Source organism: Capronia epimyces (assembly GCF_000585565.1).
Source record: "Capronia epimyces CBS 606.96 chromosome Unknown aczIQ-supercont1.5, whole genome shotgun sequence".
Classification (NCBI taxonomy): domain Eukaryota; kingdom Fungi; phylum Ascomycota; class Eurotiomycetes; order Chaetothyriales; family Herpotrichiellaceae; genus Capronia; species Capronia epimyces.
In genome coordinates this window covers 2,008,738-2,032,892 of record NW_006912908.1, presented here as the reverse complement: position 1 = coordinate 2,032,892, position 24,155 = coordinate 2,008,738, and the positions used below count along the sequence as shown (strand labels likewise).

Sequence of the window (24,155 nt, the reverse complement as noted above, 5' to 3'; positions counted from 1 at the left end):
TGTGAATGTGAATGTCAACCATCTCATCTATTCATCTATCTAACGACGACGCGACGGTCGGGTCATCCCTTACTTATATAAATGATTAAATGTCAGCAAAGAACTAATCCAGTCATCTTGAGTAATTGATTACCTTGACATAATGCCACAGGGCGTACCAGTACCACTACCCCAGTAGACTCAGTACTGTATTTTCATGGGTCTAAGATACACCTTACCTGGTATTTTAGCAGCGCAGTCCATTTAGGTACTGAGCTGGTCAGGCGCAGGGCGCAGTGAAGGGCGTGTTTCACCAGATGAGTGATGAGATGTGATGTGATTAGATGATCTGGATGAGATGATTATTATTCTTTGGCCAGGCGACAATCGACCGACCCCCTTGAAGGAGTCACACTGATGCCGTTACTGCTACTCCTACTGCTGCTGATGCCACTACTGCTACTGACACTGCTTCTGACGACGGTCTCAGCAGACCGCATCTACTTGAATGAAAGATCTGGTCATCTGTACAGAATAGTGTGGGAGGTGAGTCGCCGGTGAGTGGTTTTTAAAGCGGCGTGGCTTGGGTGAGCGTCCACGTGAGAGACAAGGCCAATGTTATTAGCTGGACGTTGAGCTGACACCCATGATTGGCATTATTGGCATTATTGGCAGATTTAGCATGTGAAAGAGATACAGATAGACTACTCCATACTGCGTAGTACGTACCACCGCGTAGAACTCTTCTAGACCTCCTGCTCTGCTACTGCTCTGCTAGTCCTGACTGACCCGCACCATCCCACTCTTCCTCAGCAAGCAGAGCCCGTGCCAACGACCCATGCGCCGCTATCAGTCGACATGGCCACCTTCCTGTGTATGTCGTGCATCTGCATGTGAAACATCCCACGGCAATGGCAAGCAACGCTTGGATGCTCCATTCCCGCCCCCTCCCTTCCCATTCCGTGTCTTCCATGGCTGGACTTGAGGCTTCCTACGCTCGCAGTCTCTCGCCTTGATTGATTCCTCCTCGTGAATCGACTGCAACTCGTCAGAACTCGCATCACCGCGGCTCGCTCAGCCATGACGGTGAGCCGACTAAACCCCGGCCTGATGGGCGCGAACACCATTTCTTGCGAGGAGGTGGAAAAGTCTAGCCTCTATACCATGATCCCTTCCGTCGTCCGCTCGCGAATACCGGTCTTGCCGTCGCTTCGCCACTCCGTCGTCCTCCATGCTTCCCAAGTCCGAAGAATGGCATATACACTGTCCTGCGTTGATGCTGGCAAAGAGAAGGAGAGTTGTGGCTTTGCTTCCACAGTCCCATCCAGTGGTGCCAGCACCCCCATGATGAGACCAGAGAGTCCCGAAGAGAACCCCTGTTCGGGAGAACTGGGTCTCAAATTGCTTTCTCAACCGGAGGCGAGGTCTGGCGTGGATTGGGATATTGCTGCTACCGGAGTGAGATTATGGATATCGGCCAAAGCACAGGCTGATGAAGGTGGTGACCCGGCTGCCCTTCGGAGCATGCATGTCGACGCGTTAAGATACATGCACATGGCATTGCCTCCAGACTTGACCCCTCTGGAAATGGAATCGTTACGTGCCAGCATGTCTCCTCAACTGATCTTTTCATCGGCCGAGATCCGAGAGCTAGATGGTCAGCGACGGCCCAACCTCCTGAGGCAAACCGTGGCCCAAGCGATATGCTGGCTTGTTGCCACTTTCCTGTTGTTGATTCCGGTGCTGATGACATTGCTCACTCGTGTGCTGCAATTCGAGCGGCAGCATCAGGTTACCGAGAGAATCATCACCAATAGTCTCGACATGACTTCCAGTCTCGGTGAACGTGGGTTGGACTTGCACAACGCACTGCGTCGCTTCAAGGATGGTCGGGTGGGAGCCGTTTGTCTCGACGCTGGCTCATGGTTTGCCGAGAGCATCCTTGGAGGTGTGAACGACGGCATTGATGCGGCGTCTCAGAGTAGAAGAAAGACGCTTTGAGTCTGGCTATTTTGTGCTTGGTCGTGGTCTCGGTCTTGGTCTTGGTCTTTTCGTGGCATGAACAGAGAACAGAGCGACTGCTTGATACCCAATCTGATGACTTGTACTGCTTGACAACCGTTGTTCAACGCTGCCTTTCGTCCTGTCGTGCTGCTTCACGGCGATGGTGATTCCATTGCGGTCAATGGCGCGACAGTTCCAGGGCGCGGTTTGGCGTAGCGGAGCCCGGGCACTTAGCTTTGGTTTCTGGGCGGACCTAAGGACGTGGGGGCCCTAAGGCGGGCATTTCAAGCTCCGCCCTCCTGTCAACTCCTTCTCCGACTCCTTGTTCTCTTCCACAACAATGTCCACGCCTTTGCTTCCTTCTTTTCGTCGACAACAGCTTGTCTTGGACTTGTGAGTGACCTGTCTGCCCGCCCGCTGTCTGTGCTGACCACCATCACAAGCTCCTCTCTCAGGCACAGCTGTCCTGCGGGCGTTTATCTTTCTCTCACTCCAGGCAACCCTTCGCTTTGGGCGGGCGCGCTGTTTGTTCGCAAGGGTACGGCCATCACAACACCATCACTCGGTCTCCAGGCCGAAACTAACGTGCAAACCGTAGGCCCGTATACCGGGGCAGTTCTCCGGTTCCAGATCTCTTTTCCAGACACGTACCCCGACCTACCTCCGCGTGTGACCTTTTCAAGCGATATCTTCCACCCCTTGGTGGTCCCTTTGACGACCTACACCTTCACCGCCAATGCTGGCGATGCGTCAGGCACTGTGAGTGCCTCTGATACGGACCGCCTTCCTCCCGGAGCATTTAGCCTCCGCTATGGATTTCCGGGGTGGTTTCGACCTGGGAACGCAAACGTGGAAGTGAATGAGGTTGGCGATGTGATAGAGCAAGATCGAATACGCCACGACTCGGCTGCAGATGGCAGAAATGAGCCTTCAGCTACTCGGTCTGATCATACCCACAGGGATCGAAGAAGCATAATTTTAGGCGTGTTGCAGCACCTTCAAGATGCGTTCCAGGATGAAACTGTGCTCGACAATGTGCCACTTGACGCCGCTGGCGATCCGAGTGCGTGGCATGCCTGGCGCGCCCACCGAGGTCTGGCGAAAAGAGACTTGCATTCGGACAGTCCCGCTGCAGGAAATCACAGAGAGGGACCCTCTTCACCCAAACATCCCGGCGAGTGGAAGTGGGATGGTGTCTGGGAGTCAAGGGTGAATAACGGCATTGACGCAAGTGTCAGTGAAGCCGTCTTGTTTGGCAGCAGTGGCGGCGGACGAAGTGGAAACGTTACTACCGACATGCGAAACCTGGACCCCCATCAGAGAATGCTCGTCACCGCTGACCGACAAATCCGCTTTGCAAAACTCGATGAGGAACAGTTCGAAGCTGTCAAAGGTGCGCTCGCGACATATGAATCGACCGTGATATCCTAAGGCCTTATGTCCGGGTTGGTGCTCCAGAGACTGATGCGGTAGCTTGCGAGTCACCCTGGGAACGGTCAAGCTATGCAACCATCCCGGGCATGCTGTTGGGCCGCTCTTGCTACCGCCAATGGTTCAGAAAGCAAAGCTTCAGAGACGCTCCTGCAGCTTTGAAACAGGCGTGGGCGCGAGACATCCGCTTTCTGCTGCTCATTGCCCTGTAAGTCCCGAGTATCACGACCCTACGCTGCAGAGCATGCATCTCGCTCTTGTCTTTGTTACGGCACGCATCTGTACGGCATGTATCGCCTTTCCAGATGACCAAGGCCGGTGAAGCGCTGCAGACACAACTTTTTTGGGGCATTATAGTACTTTGCATTCTTTCCCTTGGTCTCGCTGTGTTCCTGTGCCGGTGGTTCAGGCGGTCAATTGAAAGGAGAATTGGAAACTGGATGTCCAGGATCAGACCGGTGAACCTATGGTGGCAGAGATTGAGAGTTGGTGCCCGGATATCAACATTTTTCCGTTGGGTCGCGGGGTGTTTTCGAACACTGTGTCTGCACCTGAAGTGGCCTATCCAGAGACACCTCGTGCAGCCAGAACCTGTGCAAGACTTGGACATCTGGAGTCCTAGCCAGCAGAGTTCGCCGAGGGAAGGAGGCGGCAAGGTCTCCCTGACGATTCAGGGAGACTTGGGCGAGAGAGAGCATCTTGATCAGCCTGAAGGGCCTGCGTCGGTGTCAGTAAGCACGGTGGACTGGGAGGAGGACGACGAGGACGGGGTCAGGAGTAAGGACAGGGCAAGGCTACCGGGGCCTTGTGGACAAGTGCAGCGACCTCGAAGTACGCAATTGTACCCGACATCATGGACATTCGAGACCCCGATGCCACGCCGAGGGTTCTCAGGGTGATCAACGTGGGCTTGGACGGAATCGAAAGTGTCTCTTCACACAGGTCCTCGGATAAGGCTAGGAGATTTGGACTGCGGTCAATTTCAGGGTCGTTGTCCTCGATTTGGAGCAGAGACAGCACGTCTCGCACTCGCAGCGGTTTGAGCCAAGACCAGGCTTCACACGGTTGCAGCTCCTTTTCAACTTTCCTCACAACCCACCACGCAATTTCGCAGCGAGCACAACGAGATCTCCTTATCAAGTCCGAGAACACGGTAAGCATGCTTCTAGATCATAGTCTCATTCTTCCTGAGGCTTCTACTCACTGTCATCTAGCCTTTGCCAGCTCTTCGCTGCGTTTCCGCCGCCAAACCTCCTCCCTGCACTCCGAACCCTCGTCGACCGACAATACAGAAGAGACAGTTCAAGGTCAGTAAACCGTGATGCCTCCTCTAATCCAACAATACCTCATCTCTAGACTCATCCCAAGACTCATCCCAAGACTCATCCCAAGACTCATGCTGACACTGTCTTCACAGAAGCCTCCAGCCACACCTCCCACACGCCTCAAAGCCTCCAGAACCCACCTCGGCCTCTTGACACAGATCCGGTCGAACGTCATGGCGAGCACCAGCAGCTCAACCATGAGCAGCTCGAGTGGCGACGAGTCTGTGAATGGGGGGCCGGCGGGCAACAACGGGACCAGAGGCTCATTTGGAGCTGAGACGGCTGCCAACGACGTCGCGGGCACCAGTGTCTTTCCCAACGGCGACTACCTGAACCGTGTGCTGAGCCGCCTCTCAGCCAGACAGCACGATGTCTCCTCGGGCCGAACCAGTCGCAACAGTGGCGACACGGCGGCAACGTCCTTTGACGAGGTCCTGGCCAGTCGGGTGGGCCCGATTGCCTACCATCCGGTAGGAAGCCCAAACCCCCTACGAGCGCCACAGCCGTCGCTGGCGAGCGTTCTCAGCCGCCAAACTTCGCCCTCAACAGAGGAAACGCCGCTGCCAGCCATCGCGGCGGTCAAGATCGACACCTTCACTACCACTTCCTTCGGTCAGAATCCGAAGTTCAGCGCCACGGCGCATGCAATCTTCAACGTGACTGCTGTCCCCCAAAATGCCTGCATGGCCGATGAATCTGACGCCAGTTCCAACCTCCCCCTCCCGCCCTACCGTCTCATGGACAACTATCCTGGATACTTGACCGACCTCGAATTCCAGACATTCATCTCTGGTCCGGGCACCAAGCTCGTTGAAATGGGACCACCAACACGCGAATCACTGCATCTGGGTGATAGCTGGGTCACGGTTGTCCATCTTGGAGTCAAAGAGACTAGCTTGGCTTCCCGACTGTCCATTTCTGTGCGATCCAAAGGAAACTCGAGCGCGGCAAGATCAATGGAGAAGTCTGCATCAATGTCGCTCATCGACCAATGGCTTGATGTTCTTAAAATGGACAATCGCAAGAAGAATGAGCCGGTTGTTGTGACGGCCGTCATCAAATATCGTCATGCTTTCATGCCTGCAGACACCTGGCTCAAAACGCGCACATCCTGCACCCCCGACATGACTGGCAAGAACATTGCAGAGGCTGAGATAAGAACGGCTCGGAAAGGCAAGGCCAAAGCGCACGACTCGGCAGATCCACCCCCCTACATGGTCCTTAATGGTGATCCTTTGCAGCGTACTCTTCTCGCCGGCATGGTCGTTCGTGTTCTCGATCCAGGCGATGACAGCCTCAGACTACACAGCCTCAGAGGCGTTGTTGGTCCCAGTCAGCCGGCCGTCCGTGCAGTTGATGCATTGAGACTTCTCCAGGAGGTCCGTGAGTCTTTCGGATATGGCCATGATCACTTGATCAATATCGATCTCGTTGCACTCCAAAACTACTATCAAGACACCCTGACAAAAGAAACTCACACTACTGAGGCAACTGCCATCGCTCGCTCTGTTCGCCGTCATGCTCAGACCATGGTCAAGAAGTTGTCGCCACAAAAGCTGGCGAAGAAACCTTCTGTGTCTTGTGTACCCACCCCATCTACAGCGGCTTCTGCGGCTCCTGCACCTACTGCACCTACTGCACCGACTGCATCTGTTACAGCTTCTGCCGCTCCTCAGGTCGCCCGTAATGAACCACGAGAAGATGTGGCAGGACATGAATCAGGAACTGGAGTTGGAAGTGGTAGTGCAAGTGGCAGGGCTGTGGTCCGCCAGAGAACCATCTGGGAGGAGGGAGAAGATTTCTACGCCCAAATCATCGAGGGCCAACCTGGCACCCCCCGCCCTGATCTCCCATTGTAGAACATACTTGATGGCCCCGGTGAACAGGAGAAAGGTGCCCAGGAGCTTGAGAGAGGAAGCGAGTGTAAGAGTGAAAGAGGGCATAGCGGCGACCAGGCTGCCCTGGTCTGGCTGAAAATACGGCAATCATCTGGGCTAAGTGACGAGGAGAAAAGCCTCCATGAGGCAGGCTTCTGGGGGCCGCCATGGCTGTAGAGAGCATAGCTTAATGCATTCCCAAGAGTGTTTTGTTTCATTTGACGTGACGTAGGTGACCGCTGTAGGGAGTACGGATAGATGGCGCTGTATCCCTGAACATGGGTCAACGGCGTGCTTCTTGCCCAAGTCACATACTCGGCGGTAGATAGCTCCGGGCCACGAGGAACACGCTGTAAACTGTGAACTGTGAACTGTGAACTGTAAACTGTGAACTGTAAGCTGTAGGCATAATTCCTACCTCTACCTTCTGTCGGGAAAGTGTATCTGAGGAGTATCTATCTGTATGTGGTATGTTCTGTCCTCTTTCGTGGCCCCAGGACGGCAAGTATTGGACTAGTATGTATACTCCGTAGTGCCTCCATAACCGCCAGCCTCCGTGCGGGTAGATATCGTCGGAGGCCGGGAGAGGAGACTCAAGTAGCAAGGGCGGTGCTATTCTTGAAGTGCCCCCTGCGTGGCATCCCAGTCGGCTGCCCCTGTGGCGGCGCTGACAACAGCCTCGTGCGGGTCTGTGGCCGGATCCAGCCAATGGTGGCTAAGCTCCTGAGGCTGAATCTCTCCTAAAGTCCGACCCTCGCTCGACTTCTCCTTTCCGTCCCTCGTCTCTTTCCCTTTCCTATCCCGTCTCCTGCATGCATGAATGCGTGCTATGAGCCGTGTCTGCCTGCGTACCACATGCCCATGTTGTCGCCGCTGCGTCGCATCCCTGCACATTGGTATCTACTATCTAGATTGCGGCCGACGGGTTGAAACCGTACTCCCTACAGCATTTCCGGCCGACCAGACCATGCAGATCAGGTTTGTTGGTTACTAGTTGCGACTGCGGCGCATCCAGAGCCGGGCAGTGGACTGTAAGTGTACGTGTATTCCCTACTTGAGCGTCTCGAAGTAATGTCCGTCTTCGTTTTCTCCCCAAGTCGTCTCGTCTGTCTGGCTGTCGGTCTGTCTATTCTTTGGCGGTTGTCTTCTGCTCCGGCGTTCTGTTCTGTTCCTGTGTTGTTTCTGTCGCTGTTCTCTGATCCGATCCGCGCCCCGCCCCCCTCTGCTCAGCAAGATGTCCGCCGTCGCCATGAGCTGATCTCAGGCCCTACTTAACCTGGACCACGCGCACACCATGGTCTCAGTCAGTCCTGGCGTGACCATCGTCCTTGCCGCCATTGCACTGCTCTTCATCATCTTCGCCGTTTGGGCCGTCTACGCCCACCTGATGCCATACCTACGACACCCCCGGTCCAGGCCTGTGCCGACGACGACGCTCCCTCCTAACACCACCCAGCCTGATCTCAAGAACCGGCGGTCCGAATTGACCCGATCTCTCTATGGCACGCCACGGTTGCTCTTCCAGGAGCCGCGGAACGACATCTCCGACTACGACCTGAAGAACACTCGGTACTCGACGCATGCGCTGGACTATTCTAGACCTCCTTCCTTCTCCTTTCCGTTTTCGGCCCCGGCCTCGTCCAGTGGTAAGGACAAGGAGATGGACAAGGAGAAATACAAAGATAGAGACGGAGACAAGGACAGAAACAGAGACAGAGACAACCATTCGTCCCAGGCCGGAGAGCATTCTCGGTCGCGGTCACGCTCTGGCTCACACTCCCGCTCACAGAGTCGACCTCGCCCTCAGACGCGAGGCATGGCGGACCTCCGCACGTCATTATACTCGGAGCCGGGCCTCCTTCAAACTGACGCGCGCAGCTCTACATATAACCTCATTCTCGATGTGCCCGACAGCATTACCAGTGCGGCTCCCTCCAGACCGAAATCTCGACGCTACGATTCCTCTACGAGCATCAAGTCTCAAACGCGAATGCCCACGCGATCCCGATCCCGGTCACGATCCCAATCCCAATCCCAGAGACGCAGATCTGCCCCGCTGCTGGCCGACGTGCTGGCCCAAGATCTGTCCTTTACCATGCCCAGTTCTAGTTCTCAAAATACTTCGTCCACCGACTTGACGCCATTGTCGCCCTCTGCGCATGTGCCTGTGCCCATCGTTTCGGCCACCACCTTCCTCACCAGCTCCAGGCACTCGCTGCCCAATATGGGCGGATACTTTGCCTCGGTCTCCCCGATGAACCCAAGTCCAAGTCTGAGTGCGAGTACGAGTACCAAACGGTCGCGGTCGCGGTCGCGCTATGCCAGTGGCGAAACCACTCTAGGGAGCCGCACGCCTCCTGCGGGCATGTCGGCCCGGACTTCTACTACTCTGTCCATGTCTATGTCCATGTCTATGTCCATGTCAATCTCGTCGGCCGTTCCTCCATTGCCGGGAGAGATTGATACAAAGGTCGGTGTCACGTCTGGTGGTCATGAAGTATGTCGAGTGGAGGAATCGAAATGAGGCGGAGGCGAGGCTAGGCTGAGGCTGGTCATGAAGCATTTAGAGTGGAGGAATCGAAATGAGGCCGAGGCTAGGCTGAGTCTGAGGCTGAGGCTGTAGGGAAAGTTTTAGCTTTCTCGATTTTACATTTACACTTATGCAAGCCAACGCCAACTCCAGCGAGGTTCATCCGACGAGTCAGGAAGAGGAAGGAAGTCAACCCAGAATGTCTGCACACAGGCAAAGCCGAGGTTCATGGGCGCAATCTGCACACAAGCGAAACCGAAGTCTATGGGCGCATCTTACCTGCCATGGTCAGATGATCCTCGACTCTTCTTTTTCTGTCTCGAAGATCCAACCTGGCCTACGGGTTGCGGTAGGTCAGAATGAGATGAAGGTGAAGGAGAAGTCAGAAGCCAGAAGTCTTGTCCCATGCAACGACATGCTATGGCAGGACAAGGAAAAGTCATGCGTTCGTTCCAGACATGGTTCTCGTTCTCATCCCAATCCTAAGGCCGATCTACCAAGACATGGGTTCTTGTTTTACTTCCTAAGGCCGATCTACCGAGACATGGAATCTCGTCTTACTTCTTACTGGCGACATTCGACTCGAAGAGAAGCTGGGCTAAGAGATGAACCGGCCGACCCGCTTCATATTCATCTTCATATTCATATCCATATCCAGTGTCGTCTCATCGTGGTGGTATTTGGCATGGCATACCTAGTGGATCTGCGTCCTGCGCTGAAAGGCGACACCTCAGAAGTCAGCGTGTGTTGCGTTGGCTTGTGTGTACACCACACGACATCACATCGACATCGGCATCGAAACGACACGACATCTACATCGACATCGACATCAACATTGACATCGGTTGAGGTTGAGGCCTCGGGCTCGGGCTCGCGCAAGGATAGGGACTTGAAAATCAAGACTGAACAAATCTGCGACCAGTGGAAGCCTGAGCAGATCCCAATCGTGAAGATCAAGAGGTGTTGATAGTTGATAGTGATACCGATACCAGTCGAGACCTGGGCTCGGGCTCGAGTAGGGACTCGGAAATCAAGATTGAACACATCTGCGACCAGAAGCTTCGAGTGGGTACGCAGATAGATATCAAGACATACAGTACATACAGCATATCCGTACAGTACATACATACATACATACAGTTCATTGAGGTATCCGTCGGCAGAGGTGGCACTCATTGTATCCATGGACGAGGCAGTGTTCACCCATGTTCAAAGTTCAAAAGCAGTCATGTATCCGTACTCCGTATTCTAGCCGTACATCACGGCCTCGATGGCCATCGCAGTCTATGTATGTATATCACGGCCTCAATGGCCACCGCAGTCAATGAACATCACAGCTTCCACGAATACAGTAATCGCAATACAGTATCCGTACCCGTACTTGTAGTGTCTGTGTCCACTACCTATCTCACTGTAGATGATTATAGTATCTATACCCGCTATCTTTCTTACTGTAGACGATAGACGATAATCGCTGCATGCTCATGAATTCTGTTCTGTTGTTCGTCACACGTCTGGACCTGACGGCAAGCTAGGATTAAGCTGCTGATTGCATCCAACATCACCATGCAGAAACCAACTGTCGTGATACTATCAACATCTTCTACATCAACTAGAATCGTTCCCTTGCTCATAAAGAGCCCATTGCGCAATGGATTGAGGATTGTGCAGGCGAGTTTCATGATGAGAGTCGTGGCCGTCATTACCGTCATCACCATCATCTCCAGCATCTCCCTTACCGCCTCCACTACCTTCATCCACGTCACGGCCGTCATAAGTACCATCACCACCAACAAAACCTGTATTCCTACCACCGTCACCCTCATCACCCTCATCACCCTCACCACCCTCACCGCCGTCATAAGTACCATCACCACCACCCCTCCAACTAACTGGAACTCCATCATCCGTAAACCTCGCCCACTCAAACCATCCGCAACCTACACCTCCTGGCTTGTTGCCTACTTGGCACGTCCACATATAGCGTCCACGTGTGGCCTTCTGCTTCTGCACCGTCTTCAGCACACACGGCACCCCGCAGCGACATTTCGGCGTATACTTGGGCCGGAATTCTTCTCGGTACCAGCGGTAAGTGATGTTGATGCGTTTGTTACCCGCGCGGGGGTGCGGTGTGACAGTTGGAGCTGGGGCGATGCTGTGTTTCCATTCCTCCTGCATCTCGGCATGCATGACCAACAACGAGTTGTGAGGCAGGTGGATGGCGATTTGACCCGACACGTCGGTGGACGACGACTTGGCAGATTCTGATGCCGGCATTTCTTCGTCGTTCTTGGGCACGATCTTGCGCACCCGAAATTCCCGTGCCACTCCAAGACTCAGGCTCCCGATCACGGCACGTGGGCCTAGATATGACAGCTGGTCCGAGTGGTAACCGACGTGTTGGGAGCCGCCGTCGTAGCAATTGACAAACGCGGCGTTTGGTTGCCACGGTCTCGACGTCTGGTATTGCAGCTTCTTACCGCCAGGGTAGAAGTCACGGATGCGGATGGCGATCTCCTCATTGACAGCATCACCGACGAGGTCGCTCACTTGGCGCATCACAGGCAGGATCTGCCGGATATCTCCCAAGTCATTGCCGTTGTAGTAATACTCGCTCCTCTGGCGTTGTATGTCGGCGAGGCTGTCAACGTAGAAGCATGCCGTGTGGGGCGATTTGACGACGTTGTCGAAGATCTTGAAACTGATGCTCTCGTAACTGGGTACTTCGACGAGTAACTCATCGAGGAGAGCGTTGGATAGATCCGTTGGAAGGAAATTGTGGATGACCGAGCACGGCGTGTGCTGTGCAATGTCCTCTGGCGCATACAGATGTAACGTCTTTCCTTTCTTTGTCAAGGTCTTTGACGACGGGCCCGGCCATCTCTTCTCCGCGGAAGCAAACGGAAGAGCGCTCTGCAAGCCAGGTATGGTGAGTCGACGCTGTTTTGTCGCTGGTGATGTACTTGTGCTCGTATTTGTGCCCCTCGACAGTGTCTCGACTGCATCGTCGACGGAGCCTTCGCAGCTCAAGAGGATTTCGAGGAGATCTTCTGGAGGTCGCTCTGGGTGGAGGGACGAGAGGATTGCTAGCTTGACATCAGTAGATTCTTGCTCATCGTTGCCCTCGTCTTCATTATTTGATAGTGTCGTCGTCGGGTTCTTGACAGAAGCATAGCCGGCCTGCGGGGGTGAAATCCGTCGCCTCTTGCGACATATGAACGCGTCCATAATGAAGCTGAGTGTATCGGACCTTCCAATACCCTCTACTTGGAGCCATCATTAGGTAGATAGGACAGTTGAGCTGCCACTTGTAGTGTGGGTTGAGATGTGTTGCTCTGGAACTGGCGAGTCATTGATGGCTCAGGTCGGTACGGAGTGCGCGGGGAGCCTAGGCACACACCCAACTAATCGCTGCCTAGGGAGGCTCAGGGGCCTAAAGTACCAAAATAGGGTGCCGCTTTAACTAGGGCATAGGCGCAAGAAATGGCAAACTTGAAGGCCAGAGGCTGATTAGCCCATTCTAGCGTATTCTTGCGCCCCTAACACGTACTACTGTAGGCGCGGGCCACTGTCAACCTTCATCCTCGGCTCGTCAACAGGCTGAAATTCATGGCTTTCTGACGTACCTGATGTTCCAAGCTGATTCTCTACAGTTTGTAATGGCGATGCCGACCAGGCCCTTTCCTATATTGCCGGAGACGCCATGCTAGAATTTCGAACTCGAGGCTATCAAGGCTATGCGGTCAAATACTCACCCTTCTTCGATAACCGAATAGCCGTTGCGGCGTCGGCGAACTATGGGCTGGTGGGAAATGGTCGTCTCTACATCTTGGAGTTGACACCACAAGGTATCCAAGCTCTGAAAAGGTAGAGTGACCAGAACCATCACCATCGATCACCGAAGACAACTGACCGGTTCCCCTAGTTATCCTACACAAGACGCCCTCTACGATGTCACCCACTCCGAAGCGCATTCCTTCCACGTCCTCACTTCTTCCGGTGATGGGTCACTACGCCTTTATGATTCCTCGCTGGCACCTGAATTCCCCATCGCGACATTCCAAGAGCACTCGCGCGAAGCCTTCTCTTGCAGTTGGAACTTGACCTCAAAAGCCACATTTGCGTCCTCATCGTGGGATGGATCTGTCAAGATATGGAATCCGGAACGACAACAAAGTCTGTTGACGTTGCCTACACATTCATGTACCTACAGCACCCAGTGGAATCCACATACAGACGGCATGCTCAGCGCAGTCTGTTCTGACAGTCACTTGAGAGTCTGGGATCTGAGAACCCCGGCCAGCGCAAGCAATCATCTTACCATGCAGATTCCGATCCATTCAGCACCATTCTCGGGGGGAGTTGGCAAACTGCAACCCACCTTCCCGCCGTCAGAAGCACTCACGCATGACTGGAATAAATACCGGAGCACAATCGTGGCTACGGCTGGAGTGGATCGCATTATCCGAACATTTGACATACGGCAGCCCAAAGGACCTCTTCAGATGCTACAAGGACACGGGTATGCCGTGCGGAAGGTCGCGTGGAGCCCACACCTTCCAGATTTATTGCTGAGCGCCAGTTATGACATGACATGTAGGGTCTGGACAGATGGCGGTGACCATGGTGGCCAGGCCAGAGAGCTTGGTAGCATGGGTCGACATACCGAGTTTGCGACTGGAGTTGATTGGTGCCTTTTCGGCAGTGAAGGGTGGGCGGCGAGTTGTGGATGGGACGAACGAGTCTGCGTATGGGATGTACGATCATTCATGCATCAATGAGACCAACGCGACGATTGTATAAGTGCTTGGAATGCTATTGGGTTACGAGGAGGATGGCTTCATAGGCGCTCAGGGAACGAAACCCGGCGATACCAACATGACAGATATGAAAGATGAGACCGTGCTGCGTCAAGGCTAACTGGGACCAGACACAAGGTTCGTGGCCCGCCTCAGGTTACATGATGCACGCTGGGACAGATTGCTTGATGGCATGCTGAACCAATCAGGCTGTATACAAGGTCCGTTTCAGAAAGTGGAACCAGCGATCATCATCCCCCGCGGGCTTCCTTTGGCACCATCCCCTGCTTCGTCTGATCGATAGGTCATCTTGTCAGATATCTCGAGTTTCGAGTTTGTCTTAACGTTCGCCTGCCTGCTTCCATCAACTTAACCTGCACGCTCCACAAGAGGCAGCCGGGAGAGCTCTTCCAGTGGCAAACCATTCAAGACGAAGATTTCACCTTGATGTGTGTGCTTGGACTCCAGAAAATCTAGCAACGTGGGTCGAATTCGGTGCACATGTAACCCCGAAGGACTGTGTTTCGTTGTAACCTGCAGCACTGTGGATTTGAAGCCGGGTTCCCATCGTCGCATTGTAGCAGGGATAGTTTGGGGGCTCTGGGGATGACTTAATAAGATGCAGATGCCCATCATTCCTTTCTATCCATCATGACCCTGTTATGCCGAGTTGACTTCAAACAGCTGGAACGAAACAATCGTTCGACGAGAAGCTAGAAGTCAAGTACCTGGGCGCTCTCTCTCCCTACATATAATCTACCCAGCCTGGCGAGACTACCAACCCGAACAGGCCGCGATGTATCTCCCCTCGGTGTGTCCCCTTAGAATTCAGCTGTCAGACCCCTCGTCTAATTGAGCCAAGGTCGCGCTCAGCTTCATCCTCGCCGTGGCCCAAGTGGGCGCCCTGCCACCGGGGGTTCTGCACAGAGACGTCCCATCACCTTCCCTTTTCCCCATCGAATTCAACCCGCACCTCTCCAAGAGGCAGAGCCAGAGCTGTGCCGAAACATGCGGCACCATCTGCTATTACCAGTCCACCATTGACAGCGCAGTCGAGGAGGGATACTCGCTGTACCAGGCTGGTCAGACCGAGGGTACAGACAAGTACCCGCACGTGTACAACGACTATGAAGGGTTTAGCTTCCAAGTCGCGGGACCCTACTATGAGTTTCCAATCCTGCGTGATTTCAAAACATATGATGGTGGAAGTCCGGGCCCGGACAGAGTCATCTTCAACACAGACGGCGATTTGGCCGGCGTCATCACCCATACAGGAGCGAGCGGGAACGACTTCCTGCAGTGTGATGGGTAGATGAAGAAGATGCTAGCCTCTGTCGAAGCAGGTGGCTTGCCTTGCTGTATCCAGGGATTTGTCCTAGGCAGGTAGACTAGGTAGCAAGTCAATATGTGTGTACTTCACTCAATTCAATATGTGTGCACTTTACTTTGCTTTTCTGCCGCACCCTGAACCTTAGGGCACACAACCACCACCACCAAAAATAAAGGCCGAGTTCACCGTCCAAAAAGGCAAAAAGCTAGCAATGGGAGGAGCCCGCTCGTACCTTCTGGTTGTTGATCGAGATGCATCCCTCTGACACCTGATCGAAGGCCCCTCCCGCCAACCCACTGCAATGCGACCTACTCATTTGATGGAGGGATAACATGACTTGTTGTAGCAGTCATGCCATCTATACAGCTTCAGTCTGCCAATTGCGGAAGGAATTTGCCCAGTTCAAATATATGAGCTTGAATTATTCGAACAGTGAAGTGCAGTGCACAGTGAACTTGAAGTGAAGATGAAGATATCAAACACATGACTCGGAGCCAGCCATTCTGGTTGGTCCATGACTCGGGCTCTGGCTAGGGTGCCTCTTATTGGCCAGCTATCGACCTCCTTGCTTGTCTTTGGCATAGACCACCTGTCCTATGTTCCTACTCCCGTTCTAGTTGCTTCAAGATTGCCTTGGCTTCTTTTGATATGTCGAGTGTTTCCCTGACCATTCTGCCGCCAGATCAGGGAAGATCTCGAGTTGCTGGAGAATAGTTCTCAGACCAAATGTCTACGTGTGACGCACCGAGCCGTCGATCGCCTCCTGATATCCATGAAGAGCCAGAATGGCCGTATGCCCCTCTGCCCACTTCGGCCAACAACACCTCGCACAGGAATTACTCGGAATTCCCCAAGCAGGCTGTAGCAGAAATCAACAGGGTCAGGATCCTCAAGAAGCGATTCCAGTTCATTGCTACTGGCTCAATTTCCCGGGTCAACGGGACGTGGTTTATCCAGGCCCATTGACCAGGATCAGCAGACCCCACGGGCGTAACTTTTTCGGGTTCCGGAGCTTTTGTAGCTCCTAGGGCCTTATTCATTCAGGCATAGGGAGGGGTTATGCCTGGGTTGGGCGCCATATGTCTCTCCAGGGCCCAGGAGACTACGGCTAAACGGGGTCCTAGCCCGAGAGGCTAGGCTCCTTACGCCACCTAGCCCCCCGGAAATCTGGGAAAACACCCCCGGATTCTGGGGAAGACGCTAAGGACAGCTGACACCCCGGGCTGCGGCCTCCCCTGCCCGCATGAGCTCCAGCTGCCCTGCTTCGCGGGGGAGATGCACCTCCAAGGATCAAATCACATCGCAGATGTAGCTTTCATGCTGGGTCCAGCTGCCACTACGCGCCAGAGCGGCGCAATGCGAAAACGAGGGGTGGGGGAGCCGCGCTGTTTTTCAGAGTACAAATGTCTGTCCAACAACTCGCCGTCCTCATACCCAAACACGGCACTGAAGCGTGTTGCGGCACTTTACGAGATTGAGTCGCCCATCCTAGTTGAGGGTCTTCCTTCTACTCTCAATGACAATGGAACGAGCAGCCAAGCGGCAACGAGTGGTCAAGGTACTGTAAACTGAAAAAAGTGCCCCATAGAGCCCGATTGACAAGGTTCAGGCGTGCTGCACCTGTCAGGCAAAGAAAATCAGATGCGACGGCAAGCAACCTGCCTGTAGCAATTGCTGGGATCGCGGCGTAGAATGCACTTATGTCGATTCCGAGAAGAAAAGAGGTCCCCCCAAACGGTGAGGACTACAACCCGCCCTCTCACCTCTTCCAGTGCCGGTGTCTAATGTCCACCTAGAGAAAACCCTGGCGCAAACCATCTCAGCAGGTTGGAGCAGCGAATACTCCGGATGGAGGGCCTCCTGGCAAGTGGTGGCCCAAGGGCAAACCCGTCACCAACTGACTCCGACGGTCCAACGGTGGAAGTGTCCACCGACGCCGTCTCTACAACGGCCAGGGCTCAGGCTGCACCATATGCTGAGGAAGTGCCTGGCGAAAATGGCAAAGCTGAAACCCAACAAGGCGCGTCGGAAGATCTCCAGCTCACACTCATATCCTCCGAGGTGGCGCATCCATTCAAGCCAAGCCAGTCGTTGCCCGACATGCAAGGCTCTGACACGCAAAGCACCATCACATGTGTCCCGGACGCGGAGTTTTCGCCGTCGGTGCAATGGATCATGGACAAGGCAGATGAGAAACAGGCGTTCCAGGGCGGGTTCGCGGTCGATGTTCTATCCAACCCCGCGACCCCGGGGAAGTGGATGAACTTCTTGTCCGTCAGGATGAAGCCCCCGGTGCATGCGCCACTCCCACCGCAGGACGAGGCGATGCGACTGCTGGAGGTCTTCTTCTCTGCCCACAACCGATTCTTCCCTCTCTACGACTATCCATCCTTTATGCTTCTGGCACAGCAGGAGTTTGCCGGTCAGCCAGACAAGCGAGTGGGCTGGTGGGCCAGCCTAAATGCGGCGCTCGCGGTGGGAATCCGCCTGCAGAACCCGGCAGACACGAGCCGAGAATCAAGCGCACAGGCCTGGGGCTACATGCACAATGCACTCAGTGTGTTGCCGGAGCTGACGATGAGGAGCGACGATCTCCTGAGCGCGCAGGCCCTGTTGTGCATGGCAGTCTTTACCCGAGGCAACGGCGAGCCTCCGTCCAGTGCCATGTTGGTCTCGTCTGCCTTACGACTGCTGCAAATCATGGGTCTTCGACAGGGGAAACCCAGCACGGAACGCGACCCAGTCATCGCGCGGCAAAGCAACCGGACCTTCTGGTTTGCCTACATGTTGGACACTGAGAACACCATGGTTTCGAACCTGCCCTTGCTCCAAGATCCCAGCACCCTGAATATTGAACTCCCCGCGGAAGAATCGCCCGACGGACTGGGCACGATCCCGCTGGAAGATGGCACCGGGCAGTTCAACCTATTTCGAGCCATGTCTGAGCTTTCAGTCATCGCAGCGAAGGCGTTCCAGGCCCTGTACGCGCCCAACGTGCGCCAGCGGCCCGAGACCGAGATAGTGAAGACGATGCTGGATTTGGAACAGCAGCTGGAGGAATGGAAAGCCGCCATTGACATCGACTTCCAACCCGAGTACGAGATCAACACGGCGGATCCGTACCTTCGTCACTACATCCTCGTCCTGCACTTCCAGTACTATACGTGCTTGAGCAATATCCATTTCGCCGCTCTGACTCTGAGGCGGTCGACCGGCGACACTTCCTGCCAGAATCAGATCATTTCATCTCGCGCCATATACTCGTCGTGCGCGCGAGCCATGGTTCGCATGACTCGAAACGTTGCGGTGGACATTCCGGCATTTGTCTGGTACGTACAGTATACAAGATTTCCCCCATTCCACAATGTTTCCCCCCATTCCATTCCATTCCCTTCTGTGGGGCTATTCCCGGACTGGTTCTGACTCTCTCGTCCTGCCTCTCTTCTGCAGGCGTATACTGTGCTACCCCATTCTGGCGTCGATGGCCTTGTTCGTCGGCATTCGAGAAGACCCCACGGCACCTCGGGCTCTGACTGATGCCGCGCTCCTGGGCTCATGGACGAGTCTCTTGTCCAAGATGAAAGATCATGACAGTGGCAGTGTCGGCCAGATTCGGCGACTCCTGTTGGAGCTGGAGCGATTGAGCCGCGAGGTGGTCAACCAGGCCCAGAGCACTTCCAAGGGAAACAAATGCACAGGTACGTACATGTTTTGTTTGTCACAAGTTCAGGAGGCCTATTCTATTTCGACCTTGGACTGACTCATATATATCTGTCTAGTGGTTCCCGGAAAGGACCCAGATGGCTCTTCGAGCATTGGGTCTGGAATCCAAACCGATGGTCTGCCGGTACGTACTGCCGTGGTCATTTTGCTTTGCTCAACCTCGTGTGTTTGGCGTGATGGATTCTCGTGTGTTCAGCATGCATGACGGACCCTCTTGCATTCTGTCTCGTGCACAATCTGACATCAGACATCAAAATAGGACGGTCTCTCCGGCGGTGGATTCCCTCTCCCTCTCCCGCTCTCCGGCTCGGGACCAGGGTTCATGAATTGCATGCCGACGACGTTCCTGGACCCCCAGGTCGACTTTACCAATTCGCTGCCGCTGTGGACTTCGGATGCGTTTCCAGAAACGGATGATTTTTCCATCCACACGCCTTTCCGGTGCTATAATTGATCTGATTTCTCCATCCACACGCCATTCCGATGCTATAATCGATAGGAGATGGAGGTGGAGAAGAGTCGATGGCCTCCGACTCCAAATAGCCTCCGACTCGGAATCACGTGGACATGGACACGGACCATGAGGCATGCGGAACGTCAGGTACGGTACTTGGAACGTCGGGCACTCTGACCGTCATCCTAAGTAAGGCACTTGTGATCTATAATCTACTGGAGGCGTTGCGAATATTGAACATGTCCATTTCCCCAGGAACAGGGAGGTCTGTTAGCTTTGATATGAGTTTCCTGATGAGCTCTGAGGCTGAGGCTGAGTCTGCCATGATATGCCGGGTTGGGTCTATGTATGTCCAGTATATATGATTGGTCGTCTTGAATCCAGTGTCTACCAACACCACCTCCGCCACCGGGTGTTTGTTTGCTTGGTCGTTTTGTATCCAGTGTGCACCAACACCACCCGCACCACGGGGTATTTGTTTGTTTGTTTGTCTGTTTGGTTGGTTAGCTAGTTAATGGCCCGCCCACCACAGGGTTTCTGCTTGTTTGTTTGTTGTTTGTTAGCTAGCTGTTGGACCATCTAGTCTCCCCAGCTGGGCAGCCTCGAAATTGTCCATCAGGGCCTCATGCTGGACCTTAGCCCAGAGGGCATCGATGGCACTTTGAGCCTGGTCGGAGAGTGGACCCTTCTCGATGCCGCAGACAGCCTGGGTCATCTGATCGAGCGAGCTGCAGCCCAAGATCAAGGCATCTCCGCACTCCTCGTTCAGGGCACTCGACCAGGCGACCCAGCGATAGGCCAGCTCGGCTCTGGACACGCCCTCCTGGTCGGCGATTTCGGCCCAAGCAGCCAGCGAGTCGAGATAGTTGGGCTTCCCAAACATCTGGCGATACATGGCGCCATACATGTCGTTGGGGTTGAATCGCCCGACGCCGGCGAGGATCTGGTCTTTGGTCTTGGTCAAGAACCCGCCCGCCAGCGGACTGTAGGCGTAGAAGCTGAAGCCCAGCCTGCGCAGCAGCGGCAGCAGCACGTCCTCGGGCTTCCTGGTCACGGGGCTATAGCAGCCCTGATAGACGGTGGGCAGCACGTAGCCGTTGGCCCTGGCCGTCTCGTAGACGCGCTCGACCTCGCGCGGCGGAAAGTTCGACAGCCCGAACCGCGAGAACAGCCCGGCCTGGTGTGCGTCGTTGACGCCCGCCAGCGTCTCGTCCAGCGCCACCGCCGCGTCCGGCGCGTGCAGGTAGAACACGTGCGCCTGCTCGACCCCCAGCCGCTGCAGGCTCGAGCGCAGGTTGGAGACCACGCCGGCCCGCGTCGACGACCCTGGCTCCCACCCGCCGGGCGTTTTGGTGTCGATTCGGAACCCTTGCGCTCCGAGCCGCGTCGCCCCCACGAACGCCTCGCTGGCCGCGTAGATCTTGGCTTCGTCAATCGCTGTGATCGAGTGCGACTGGCAGAGCGATACTAGAGCTTCGAGCTTCGACGCCGTCGCGTACTCGCTCTGAGGCCCTAGTATTGGTCCGCCGATGATGATTTCGATTCTCTTCCTCTTGGTCTTGGTCTTGGTCTTGTCCGTGGCTGGAGGTGCGGCTGTGGCTGTAGACATGTTGGTGTTTAGTTACCGCCTGTGTATGGTATCTTGTGGCGTTGGTGGTGTGTATGGTATCGTGTGGTGTTGGTGGTGTAAGACGGTATTCTTGTGGCGTTGGTGGTGTAGCACGGTATCGCTGTTGGGGTAGATTACGCTCTCAGCAATCACATCGAGGTACGACGTCCGAGGTACAGTATAGGCTGGGGCCCGACCGTCGAGGAAACGAAGTACTAGTCTACCGAGGATGTCGCGTCAAGTGAGGGGACAGATATTGTACAGGATATGTTAGTGAATGTCGAGAGGGGGTGTGGTGGTGGTGGTGGTGGTGGTACTTAGGTGTGGTTGCCAATGTCGCGTCGGGTTCGATTCGAGTCGAATCGGGACGGGCGAAGGGAATGGACTGGAATGGATGGACGGTAGACCTGGATTCTCTGAGTAATTGTATCAGATATATCTGACGACCGAGCCGACTCAACACAACTCGACGCCAACTGGTGTCCGACCCGGGATGGATTTGTATCCCATCCGTGCCTATGTACCTTGGTCTGTATCCGTTCCTACCTACCTAGGTATGTACCTCAGGTACCTGGTACCTGGTACGTCGTATCCGTATCCGTACCGCAGGCCACTAGAACTACCTACCTACCTTCCAAATACCTCCATGGCAGCCATGGATGTATTGTATCCGTACACTGTACAGTATTATCTCAAGCTAATTGTATTTGCTAGTCCAGTCCAGTCCAGTCCATATCCTCTCAAGCCATGTTCGCCATTCTGCCCGTGCCAGCGGCTTGTTGTTCCAGGACCGAGCGGAATACAGGAGACAAATCAGTTACTGTACTGGACGTCTCTGCAGTGCAGAGCAGATCAAAGATGAGATGGGCATCACTTCAATTCATGTGCTCGCATCAACTGGACGGTGTATACAGTGTACTCACTTGACCCTTCAACATCACTTGGACCCAATCGTCAACTCCATGACCAACATAACATCTCTTCGCGATCCAATATAACATCACTTCAATGTGATCCGATCTGTCACTCCCATGACCAACAATCAAGATCAAGACCATCACTTCAGCCCCCTCAACTTCACAGGCAAGGGTGGCTTGACCCAGAAGAAATAGTGCTCACACCTCTCCACCCAGTTTGCCCCTTCGGGCGTGGGCTCGAAGTCGAAGTTTTTCAGGATAAGCGAGAGGATGAATCTCATCTCGTGATAAGCGAGGCTAGTGTGGTGAGTTCTTTGGTCAGAGCGCAGAACGCAGAACGCAGAGAGGAGAAATCGAATTTCACTCACGTTCTTCCCAGACAGGCACGCGGTCCATAGGAAAAGGACTGCACCACCCCTCTGTTGTCATTGGCATACTTCTCGTCATACCACGCGTGGCTGGCGGGCAGCCATCGTTCTGGAATAAAGTCGTCTGGGTCTCGGAAGTTGACGCTGGCTCGGTGCGTGGCCCATTGGGGCACTTCGAGTAAAGTCTGGCCCAAGCAATGCCGTGTCAGTATCAACCGTGTCCGTTTGGTCTGCCGGACAGCCTTGTAGCCTTGCTCAAGACATGACAATTGGTTTCTACTGAGAAGAGAACAACACTAGAAAAGATACCAGAAAATTGCTAGGAAGGACTTCACTCACCTTCGGAGGCAGACGGTATTGCTCAATAAATCCTCCACTGGCGCCGACCTGCCTGGGAGCGCCGATGGGCACGGCGGGAAAGAGGCGCAATGTCTCTTCGATGCACGCGTGGACGTAGGGAACATTGGCGGCATCCAGCAGAGTCACCTCCTCGTCGCCGCCCTTGTACGTCGAGCGGATCTCGTGCGCAATCCGGTCATACTTGTCCGGATTCCTCAGGAGGTAGGAGATCAGGGCTGACAACGTGGTGGCGGTGGTCTCACTGCCGGCCACGATCAAGGTGGAGGCATTCCGCTCCAGTTCCTGCTGGGTCAAGCCCGTGCCGTCAGATTTCCAGATATACGAGACAAAGTCTTTGCGGTCGCCCCGGTCGCGTGTCAGCCTCTGTCGGATCTTCTGCTCGCTGAGCTCAAAGTGCTCGGTGGCGCGGCGCTTGAGGTCGGGCGGGGTCAGCAGGATGGCGAGTCTCTTGATCAAGGGGAACTCTTCCAGAAAGCCCGACATCTTGTTGATTTTGATGCTGTCGAAGATCAGGTTCACCCACGGATGTGACTCGCCGCCCTGCAGCGAGCCAAACGGCTCGCCGAACGCCAGGTCGCCGAAGGTGTCGAAGGTGAAGAAGTTGAACCACTTGGCCAGGTCGATGACGGTCTGGTCTCGCTCGCGCCAGCGCTGGATCAACAGATTGGCGTAGTGGTGGAAGATGGACTGCTGCTCCTGGATCGCCTTGTCGGAAAAGGCCCGAATGATCTCCCTGCGCAGCCGGCGGTGTTCGGCCGTGGGTGCGGTGGTGATGTCGGGCGGGATGTTGACGAAGAAGGCGGGCCATTTGGACCATTCTTCCGCCTCGCGCGGCTTGTGGCCGTAGATGGCCTGCCAGCCGATCTCGCCCCTGACGCTGAGCTTGTTGGGGCCGACGCGCACAATCGGCCCATAGTGCTCGTGCAGCCTCCGGTTCAGCTGGTTATAGCGGCCGCTGATGCAGATGTAGTATGTGCCCGGGATGGTCGAAATGGCCAGGTACCACGGCCCAGGGGCTTTGCTGAGCGGATGCAGGAAGAGCCGATACACGCTTCTGGCGAGGTAGTAGAACACGGTCTGGTTGGCAAGTCTTAGTTGGTGGGTGTACAATATGGGTACAGTATGAGTAGTGTCCAATACCACCACCACCACCACTTCAAGTGAGTCTTCTTACTCCTTACCACTTACCAGGAAGGCGATGTTCGCGATGCTGAACACCGCTGGCAAGTCTGCCATTTTGGCGTCAACGTCGTAACAGGTCTGCGGCAGGAATGGAAAGGGAACCGGAAACAGAGTATTGAGGTGATGTCAAAATGGATAGTAGAAAGGCCAAAGGGCCAAGGGTAAAGGGTCACTACGACCGAGAAGACGGTCAACCATGTGTCGTCAATCTGTTCATTCTCCATCCTGGCGCGCAATAGAAGGTAGCAGGGTTTTCCCGGTCGCTGG

The 24,155-nt window shown here is 54.7% G+C and overlaps 10 protein-coding genes across 10 annotated transcripts; 7 read left to right on the top strand and 3 right to left on the bottom strand.

Annotated features, from left to right (window-relative positions):
- Positions 1–1,059: 1,059 nt before the first annotated feature.
- On the top strand, positions 1,060–1,980 carry A1O3_06686 (uncharacterized protein; the record flags this gene model as incomplete). The annotated part of the gene is made up of 1 exon (XM_007736804.1): positions 1,060–1,980. The coding sequence occupies one exon, from the start codon at positions 1,060–1,062 to the stop codon at positions 1,978–1,980; it is 921 nt and encodes a 306-aa protein (XP_007734994.1).
- A 343-nt stretch (positions 1,981–2,323) lies between these two features.
- Positions 2,324–3,414, top strand: A1O3_06685 (uncharacterized protein; the record flags this gene model as incomplete). Its single annotated transcript, XM_007736803.1, has 3 exons — positions 2,324–2,376; positions 2,427–2,521; positions 2,582–3,414. The coding sequence occupies 3 exons, from the start codon at positions 2,324–2,326 to the stop codon at positions 3,412–3,414; spliced, it is 981 nt and encodes a 326-aa protein (XP_007734993.1).
- Positions 3,415–4,912: 1,498 nt separating this feature from the next.
- A1O3_06684 (uncharacterized protein) lies at positions 4,913–6,598 on the top strand (the record flags this gene model as incomplete). The annotated part of the gene is made up of 1 exon (XM_007736802.1): positions 4,913–6,598. One exon carries the CDS (start codon positions 4,913–4,915, stop codon positions 6,596–6,598), a length of 1,686 nt encoding a protein of 561 aa, XP_007734992.1.
- A 1,312-nt stretch (positions 6,599–7,910) lies between these two features.
- Positions 7,911–9,140, top strand: A1O3_06683 (uncharacterized protein; the record flags this gene model as incomplete). Its single annotated transcript, XM_007736801.1, has 1 exon — positions 7,911–9,140. One exon carries the CDS (start codon positions 7,911–7,913, stop codon positions 9,138–9,140), a length of 1,230 nt encoding a protein of 409 aa, XP_007734991.1.
- Positions 9,141–10,754: 1,614 nt separating this feature from the next.
- Positions 10,755–12,374, bottom strand: A1O3_06682 (uncharacterized protein; the record flags this gene model as incomplete). The annotated part of the gene is made up of 1 exon (XM_007736800.1): positions 10,755–12,374. One exon carries the CDS (start codon positions 12,372–12,374, stop codon positions 10,755–10,757), a length of 1,620 nt encoding a protein of 539 aa, XP_007734990.1.
- Positions 12,375–12,849: 475 nt separating this feature from the next.
- Positions 12,850–13,927, top strand: A1O3_06681 (uncharacterized protein; the record flags this gene model as incomplete). The annotated part of the gene is made up of 2 exons (XM_007736799.1): positions 12,850–13,013; positions 13,072–13,927. The coding sequence occupies 2 exons, from the start codon at positions 12,850–12,852 to the stop codon at positions 13,925–13,927; spliced, it is 1,020 nt and encodes a 339-aa protein (XP_007734989.1).
- Positions 13,928–14,741: 814 nt separating this feature from the next.
- Positions 14,742–15,257, top strand: A1O3_06680 (ribonuclease T1; the record flags this gene model as incomplete). Its single annotated transcript, XM_007736798.1, has 2 exons — positions 14,742–14,756; positions 14,808–15,257. 2 exons carry the CDS (start codon positions 14,742–14,744, stop codon positions 15,255–15,257), a joined length of 465 nt encoding a protein of 154 aa, XP_007734988.1.
- A 1,866-nt stretch (positions 15,258–17,123) lies between these two features.
- A1O3_06679 (uncharacterized protein) lies at positions 17,124–19,035 on the top strand (the record flags this gene model as incomplete). Its single annotated transcript, XM_007736797.1, has 2 exons — positions 17,124–18,604; positions 18,726–19,035. 2 exons carry the CDS (start codon positions 17,124–17,126, stop codon positions 19,033–19,035), a joined length of 1,791 nt encoding a protein of 596 aa, XP_007734987.1.
- A 976-nt stretch (positions 19,036–20,011) lies between these two features.
- A1O3_06678 (uncharacterized protein) lies at positions 20,012–21,061 on the bottom strand (the record flags this gene model as incomplete). Its single annotated transcript, XM_007736796.1, has 1 exon — positions 20,012–21,061. The coding sequence occupies one exon, from the start codon at positions 21,059–21,061 to the stop codon at positions 20,012–20,014; it is 1,050 nt and encodes a 349-aa protein (XP_007734986.1).
- Positions 21,062–22,118: 1,057 nt separating this feature from the next.
- On the bottom strand, positions 22,119–23,942 carry A1O3_06677 (uncharacterized protein; the record flags this gene model as incomplete). The annotated part of the gene is made up of 4 exons (XM_007736795.1): positions 22,119–22,275; positions 22,347–22,531; positions 22,686–23,783; positions 23,895–23,942. 4 exons carry the CDS (start codon positions 23,940–23,942, stop codon positions 22,119–22,121), a joined length of 1,488 nt encoding a protein of 495 aa, XP_007734985.1.
- Positions 23,943–24,155: the final 213 nt, after the last annotated feature.